Source organism: Chrysochloris asiatica, unplaced genomic scaffold (assembly GCF_000296735.1).
Source record: "Chrysochloris asiatica unplaced genomic scaffold, ChrAsi1.0 scaffold00034, whole genome shotgun sequence".
Taxonomy (NCBI): Eukaryota; Metazoa; Chordata; class Mammalia; order Afrosoricida; family Chrysochloridae; genus Chrysochloris; species Chrysochloris asiatica.
In genome coordinates this window covers 11058361-11066993 of record NW_006408552.1, presented here as the reverse complement: position 1 = coordinate 11066993, position 8633 = coordinate 11058361, and the positions used below count along the sequence as shown (strand labels likewise).

The 8633-nt window shown below is 43.4% G+C and overlaps 1 protein-coding gene across 1 annotated transcript in view; it reads left to right on the top strand.

The window, feature by feature from the left end:
* Positions 1-8633, top strand: part of TYW1 (tRNA-yW synthesizing protein 1 homolog (S. cerevisiae)) — a 163918-nt gene that overhangs the window by 56684 nt on the left and 98601 nt on the right. The window contains exon 11 of the mRNA XM_006859846.1: positions 2447-2565. Within this exon, the coding sequence (XP_006859908.1) occupies positions 2447-2565 (119 nt within the window). The remainder of the gene's footprint in view (positions 1-2446; positions 2566-8633) is intronic.

Sequence of the window (8633 nt, the reverse complement as noted above, 5' to 3'; positions counted from 1 at the left end):
GTCTATGTTTTGTTGTTGTTAAGTGCCGTTGAGTCGGTTCTGACTCATAGTGACCCTGTATAGGGTTTCCAAGGAGCGGCTGGTGAGCTTGAACCCAACCTTGTGATTCAAACCGACCTTGCAGTCCAGTGCATTAATCCCTAGCACCACACTAGGTCTGCATTTTAACCTCCTAGAATTTAGAGTTCTTTCTCACCTAGAGATTAGGAAAATAGTCATTTCTATCTTTGTGTAGTTTTTTTCAGTGGTTTCTTATTAATCCATTTGGGATTTGGTTTGCTCTGGGCAATGAAATAAGTGTCTAAATCAAGGATTGGCAAGCTTTTTCTGAAAGCCCAGAGAGCAAGTGTTTTAGGCTTGCAGCTCATATGGCCTCTGTCAAAGCTGCTCAGAGATACACAGCACCAGCAATCTCTAAAGGCATGGGGCGGGCTGCAATCCAACAGAGTTCACCTAGAAAGACTGAAACAGCGAGTGGACGGAGAAGTGCAGCAGCGGAGGTCACATTCTCCAAGCCCACTGGACCACCCCACCTCTGCACACTGCCCTCCTCCTTTTGGGCTGCAGCGTCTCACACTGCTCTTGGACACCCTGATGTTAAGTGGTTTAGTAAGGAACAGGATCAGGAAATACCGAGGTAAATGCTTCCTTTTTTCAGGGCAGGACAGTGTGCTTAGCTACTACTGGCCATCCTGGCCTCTTCTCAGCCCCTGAGGACGGACCTCCCCTTAGCCCCTGAGGACAGGCTCCTCTTGGCCTTGCTGTCTGTCTGTCACAGCTGTCTCTGTTGCTGGGCACCACCCAGGCCTGTGGCCACCAGCTGTGCCATTGAGCCCCTTCTGGGCCTCTCTGTCTTCAGTGTTGCTGACAGCCCTTGACACGCGTTATAGCTCTTTTAGGAGGTTCCTGGCCTCCTCTTTCTCTGCTGCTTCTCCTTCCTTCCGCTTTTTCCTGCTGCTTTCTGTCTTCAGAAACCTCTGTGGGGCTGGCTGCACGTGTGTGTGTACACATATACATACACAGTTCCCTGTTACTTTCAAGGTATGGCCCCTCCCAGCAGGGACACAGACCAATCCCTCGGTAGTTCATAAACCCTTCATTTGCATAGTTGGTTATCAGGTGCCATTGAGTTGGTTCTGACCTATGGGGATCCCACGTACAACGGAATGAAATACCACCTGATCCCGTCTCATCCTTACCATGGTTGTTCCCATATGATGGATCCCATAGTTGCAGCCACTGTGTCATTCCGTCTCGTTGAGGGTCTTCCACTTTCTTACTGACCCTCTACTCTCTCGGGAGAGACCAGTCCCTGAAGAAGCACATCTTGCTTGCTCAGTGAAAAAGAAGACCCTTGGTGAGATGGAGTGATACAGTGGCTGCAAACAAGGGGCTCGAACACAGGCACGGTGCTGAGGATGACGCAGGGCGGGTTCTGTGGCACATAGGGTCACTGTGGGTGGGAATTGAGTACATGGCACCTAGAAACAAGAACAGCAATATTACATGAGACAATTAGATGGGGTAGAAAATAAAACATCAGCGGTCCTCTCTATAGCTAGAGGTAAGGAGCTACTCATTTCCTTGTTGTTGCTAAGTACCGTAGAGTAGGTTCTGACTCCTAGTGACCCTGCAACAGGGTTTCTGAGGCTGCAAATCTTTATGGGAGCAGAAAGTCATTCCGCCTTAGAAAATCCAAAATACTATGAAAATACTCATTTGTCAGTTTGTCATACTATAGTGGCTTATGTGTGGCTGTGATGCTGGAAGCTATGCTATCAGTATTTTTAATCCCAGCAGAGTCACCCATGGTGGGCAGGTTTCAGCAGAGCTTCCAGACTAAGACAGACTAGGAAGGAGAGGTGAACTACTGCTGAATGGTTAACCACTGAAAACCTCATGAGTAACAGCAAACACTGTCAGATTGAGTGCGGGAAGATGAACCCATCAGCTTGGAAGGCACTCACAGTACGACTGGGGAAGACCTTCGTTCTCAAAGTAGAGTTGACCATGGTGTTGTGAATGGAGTAAAGCTTTTGGGACCTTCATTTGCTGATGGGGCACAACTCAAAATGAGAAACAGCTGCAAACATCCAATAGTAATTAGAACATGATGCTGGCTCAAGTGGAGAATCAGTGAAAAAGAGGAAGACCCCAATGAGATGGATTGGCACAGTGGCAGCAGGAATGGGCTGAAGCATAACAACAATTGTGAGGATGGCACAGGACTGGGCAGTGTTTTGTTCTGTTGTTCATAGGGTCACTGTGAGTTGGAACCGACTTGACACCTAACAACAGCAAGACGAACACATTATAATGCTGTAATGTAATTCTCTGAATCATGCAGATCCCAGTAGACGTGTTTGTGATGCTGATGCCTTGGTGTTTTTGTTCCTGTGCTTTGAGGGTTTTATTTAAAGTATTATCTGTGTTTGACTTGCCACAGTCAATGCTCCGAGGGAGAGGAGGTTGCTATAAGCACACGTTTTATGGCATCGAAAGCCATCGCTGTATGGAGACCACTCCGAGCTTGGCCTGTGCAAATAAATGCGTCTTCTGTTGGAGGTGAGTAAGAGCGGTGGGCCACGGTGACCAAATACATGCTCATCAGAATTTTGTACCTGATTTCTGCCCAACTCTGCTCTCCAGTTTACCTAAAGCTTTGTTTTTGTACTTAATCTCCCTTTCCAACCTTGGTGATGCTGATGGTGGTGTGCTGTGGAGGTGGTTCTGACTTACAGTGACCTGTAAAGGGTTTCCCTGTAAAGGTTTCTGAGGCTTTAAGTCTTTATGGGAGGAGCAGAAAACCTCATCTTTCTTACTCGGAATGGCTGGTAGTTTCTAACTGCTGACCTTTAGGTTAGCATCCAGATTAGTAATTGCTATGCTACCGGAGCTCATTATTTTCCAGCCTGCCTAGAATATGTTTGTGCATTTGGTTATTTTTTTTTCTCTCAAACAGATGTATTAGGCAGTGTCTTAGTTATGTGGTGGTGGTGGTGGTGGGCCATGGATTTTGTTCCTACTCATAGTGACCCTGAACAGGGTTTCCAAGGCTGTAAATCTTTATGGGAAGAGAGGAAAACCACATCTTTCTCTCACGGAGTAGCTGGCAGTTTCAAACTGCTGACCTTGAGGTTAGCAACCCGACTCGTGACCACTGTATAACAGATATGTGGTGCTGTAAGGTCAGCACTAGACTGCAAGTCACAAGATCAGTGGTTCAAATCCACCAGCTATTCCTCGGAAACCCTGTACAGGGTCACTATGAGGTGGAATTGACTCAACAGCACTTAACAATAACAACAATGTAACAGAAATGGAGTCCTGATGTGTTTGCTTGTAGGATAAGTATTGGACTGCTAACTACGACATTGTTGTTCAAGCTCTCTAGTTGCTTCTTGGACTCGATGACACTTAACAACAACAACACAATAGAAACACCACAAGTCATAAAGATCATTTAAATGTTTAATTTTAATAGGTGAAGCCGTATTTCCTCAGCAGGCCTTTAAGTCATCTGGGACATATGTATGATGTGAAGTAGGGATGCAATTTTATTTTCCTATATGGATAACCTGTTCTAACACTGTTACTTGACTGAGCAGGCTGTTCTTCCTATAGAGATTGAAAAAACCCAAAAATTTTGCCCTAGTCTTATTGTTCCTCTTCTAGACCTGCCTCCTATTTGGCTGAAAATTGAGCCGTGTATGTGAGTTCAGTTCCAGACCTGAAGGATGACCACAGACTTGGGGTATCACCAGGCTCTGTCTGACTAGTAAACATGGTATTTTTTTTTAAGTTTTTGTTGTGGATTGAGTGAAAGTTTATGGGGCAGCTCATCAGTTTTACATTCATCAAATCAGACACTTTGTTTCATTACAATGATTATAATCCCCTCCATGTACCATCAGTTAACAGTATTTCTCTCTATTCATTTTCGCTTTTTTTTTTTTAAAACACTCAGGCATATATAATAATTTATGCCATCAAAGGGCACATTCTGCAAGTCTGCCTCCTGGCTGCCAGTTCTCAGTCCCTCTCTTCCCATGAATCTAGAGTCCTCAGCTGTTCCCTCTCTCCATGTCCCTGTTTCTGGTGTTGCTGCTTCTCTGGATAGGGTCCCACATTCCGCTTGTGCCCTTCTCTCTTTATGGTCCTAGGGTCCTCTGTTTTTGGACTGTAAGATTAACTACTCCCCCGTTTTTGTTATAAAACTTCTACCTTTACAATTGTGACAGTTGCAATTAGTCATGACAACAATTACTGTTGAATCATGAGAATCTTATCCCCATTTCTTTTTATCTGACCTGTCTAGACAAGATGAAAACTATTCACTGGGGACTCTATCTTTCCTCACACACTCTTAAATTAAACTCCCTCTTGAAATCTTGTCAGCCAGTCACTTCATGCCTTTATCGTCCCCTCATTTTAGGTAGCCCATCCCTATCCACCCTGTATACAGAGGGGATGGCATTGATACTTGATGTGAAGATTCCTTCCCTCTCTGTTGGTATTTAGAGATACTACATCCATGAGTGTAGGTCAAGTTCATCAAATTGTAGCAATTTATACTCATTTCCTTTATCAAAAATTATTTTTGTTTTAATCTTTCTCTAGTAGAGGTCTGATTATCAAGCCATCGAGGCTATGTCAGATGGGTACTGTCTGCAAGTTTGGGTGTTCTTGTGCGTCTCCCATCATTTCATATCAGCTAGATGCTTCACCTCTCAGCTCTAGCCCTCTGTGGCTATGTCCTTGTCCATGGGCTCAGGTGTCCCCAGGTCTCACCAAACTTTGGACCAACTAGCCCTTCCTCTTCTCTCTCTCTTATCTCCAGGTCAGTGGGAGTTCATGGAAGGTGGTTGAACTCAGCCTATTACTTTATTGCTGCCTTTCCCCCTCTTCCACTCACCAGTAGACCAGTGTGGTCGTCAGCAAGCTTTCATGCCTGCTCATGTGTTCCCTTTGAGTTTCAGTTGTAGAAACTGAAGGAACTTGATTGCTTGCCTTGATGGCTTCCGTTGAATAACTTGCTTATTCTTGTAGTAGCCAGTCATACTGCTGTTTTTGTTTTGGGTTTTTCCTGATGATCTTTCTTTGAAGATGTATCTTCTATCACTCTAGCTGTTTCAGGCTGGTCTGCTTGTCCTTTCTAATGGGAATGTCCCACCTCAGAAGATTCAGGATGGGTCTCAGGATTCCACCTAAGGTCCTATACACTGCAAAGGTCCACAAGAAGCCTATTTCACTGGGCAATTTCTAGAACCCCTATTAGGTGTTCCAATCATTTATTTTTTTATTTTTTTATGACTCTTGAGTTTTGTTCCAGATTTTTCTTCCACTCTACCTTGGCTCTTCTAATGGGATCCCTTCCTGAGTAGTTGGTAGTTAGTGGTAGCCAGGCACCAACTAAGTTCTTCTGGTTTTAGAATTTATGGAGGCTGATGTTCACACAGACTGATTGTTCCATTGATTAATTGTTTCCACATATATTTAATTGTATCCAATCTTCTTTGTTTGGACAGGGAGAGACCCATAGTTGTATCTTAGATGGCTACTCATGAAGGCCTTTTTTTTAAAGACTTCAGTTGCTATTTACCAAAATAGGATGGAGAACAGCGTCTTTGTGAAACTGGACCCTTCAGTTCGCAGCCCAGTGTCTAACCCACAGGGCTCTTGGCTGGTCCACAGAGAAGGGAAGTCACTTGTGCTTTGTCTCCTGGTTCCAGTGTTTCACACGTCACACCAGGTAGATCCCTGATCCTCTTTTAAGATTCTTGACTTAAGGAGTTGTTTCTTTGTAGCTCAAGATTCAAAGATAATAGCAAGTTTTAATTTATAATACCCCTCATGTGCAACAATGTATAATCCTTCAGCATTTTGAGCAAAAATATGAAATAAAATAATTCACTCAAATTACCTAAAGGTAAACCAGTATGCTAATTAGCAAATTCATTAGTGAGTTTTAGAAAGAGCTAAATTGATGGAGCTGTTTCATTAGTCATGGATTCTGGTAAAGAAGTACGAGGACAGCAATTGTTAAAAATCCGAATTCACCATCTGTTTCATTTAAGAATAATATAATAAAAATGCCAGAAAATTGGTAGTAAAAATATATTTAAATACTTTCATAATCACGTTAATTTTTTTCTGTTAGCAGTCTAGATTCTTTATAAAGCCTCAGCCTCAGTTTCATAACTATAAAATTAGACAACTCTACCTTCTTGAGGCTGCTATGAGACTTAATTACTTGAGTCAGTGTGTGTATGAAATTGCTTGTAAACTACCGTGATGTACAAGAGGAGGCCTGGTGGTGCAGCTGTTAAGTGCTTGCCTAGTAACTGAAAGGTTGGCAGTTTGAACCCACTCAGCAGCCCACAGGAGAGAAAACTTGGACATCTGCTCCCATAAAGGGTGCAGCGTAGAAAACCCAACCGGGCAATTCTGCAGTGTCGTATGGGGTCTTGCTATGAGTCGAACTCAACTCCATGGTACCTAAACCCCACAATAATGATGTAGAAATGTGAGTTTTTTAAAAAATGAATCTCTATGTGGTGCCATAGGATAAGCACTGCACTACAAGGTTGGTTTGAAATGCAAGGTTGGTGGTTGGTTCAGGCTTGCTCCTCAGAAATCATATACAGGGTCACTGTGAGTCGGAACACGGCACTTAACAACGTCTTAAAGACATGAGGTAGGCTGTTACAGCTCGATAAAGTAAGCATTCCATGAATTTCCACAAGCTATTGGGGAGCGAGTATATCGATATCCCAAATTCATGACACGTGACTCATAGTAACTCCTCTTGGTTTGTGAAAGTGAAAAGTTTTGTACTTCAAAATTTCAAATGGAGAGATCCCTGTCTTGAACAAATTGCTCAAGTAAAAATTGAGCAGCGCGTCTGAATAACTAGACAAAGAAGATGTGCACATGCTGACCATCCTCAGGGCAAGGCAATGCAGAGCCACAGCTAGGCACCAGGACAGCCAGGAGACTGTCTGGAAGAGCTCGTCTGGCACGGCCGTTAAGCTCTTGGCTGCTAACTGAAAGGTAGTTGGTCAGAAGCGAGCAGTGGTTCCATGGGAAAAAGAGCCTAGGATCTGCTCCAGTTAAGATGGAAGACAAAGATGGCGAGGACATCCTGTGGGGAAGCTCTTTGTTGTCACAGGTGACTCCTGTGAGTCCACATCAACTCAATGGCACACAACAACCACAGCAACCTCCCAATACTCGTGGAGGGTTAGTTCTAGGACTCTCATGGATGTCAAAATCTTCTGCTCTCGTGGTCCTTATATCAAATTGCACAGTATTTGCACATGACCTGAATAGTCCCTCCAGTATCCTTTAAATCATCTTTGTTGTTGTTCTTCTTAAGTGCCGTCGAGTCAGTTCCGACCCATAGCGACCCCTGTGTAGGGTTTCTGAAGAGCGACTGGTGAGCTTGAACCACTGACTTTGCAGTTCAAATGGCTTTGCAGTCTAGCACATTACAATTCACATTCATGGAAGCAGCTGTCTAGAAACAAAATGACGTATTGCATTAGGTAAATCTGTTTGTTGCACAAGACCTCTTTATTTATGTATTTATTTATCTCTTTTTAGAATTCTTTTTTTTTTTTTTAATTTAAATAAATGTTTTATTGTGTATTGAGTGATATTTTACATGGGGAAACATTAGTTTTACATTCATTTATCGTACATCATTTCATTGCCTTAGTTACCATCCCGTCCATGCATCAACCTCCAGCGAAAGGGTATACCTTGCATGCCCCCCACCCCACTGTCCTCAGCACACAGCCCCTTTCCGTCTCTGGGTCTCAACTCCTCAGACACTCCATCTCTTCACATCATCCTCTCTGACAAGACCTCTTTAAAATGTTCTAGAGCAAAGATGTCAGCTTGAAGACTAAGGTGTGCCTGACCCAAGCCATGGTATTTTCAATAACCTTTTGTATCAAAGCGCCTGGCGATTTAGAACCAGGTTTCCTAACCTGCTGGATTAACTCATCATCCAGAAAACTGAAGCATATTTAAGGGGGGTTTGGTTTTAAAAATGGCTGCTAAGGAGCATTCCATCCACAAACATCCCCTCATTTCTTATATTCAGGAGGATCATAATGTAATTTTAGCTGTAAAGTAACGTTTTCATTTTGGTACTTACTGAGATTTCCTGAAAACATTTGTTTTTCTTTCCCCTCATTGAGAACTTCAAAAGTTTGTGGATAAATTCCATTGTCTTTTTATTCCATTTTCCATGAAGCTTTTGAAGCCCCCGTGTACTTTGAATCATTAACTGTAGCTGTTTTTAATCTTCTTGTTGTTAAGTGCAGTTGAGTCAGTTCCTATTCATAGTGACCCTGTATAGGGTTTCTGAGGAGCAGCTGGTAGGTTTGAACCACCAGCCTTTGCAGTTATCTGCCCAGTGCTTATCGTACAGTTTCACACCAGGAAGGATTCCAATGTTGTTGTTGTTATTAGGTGCCGTCGAGTCGGAACCAACTCATAGCGACCCTATGCATAGCAGAACGAAACAGTGTCCGATCCTGGGCCAACCTCACTACTGTTGCCACACTAGAGTCCATCAATGCTGCCACCTGCCCAATCCATCTCTTTGGGGGTCTTCCTTTTTT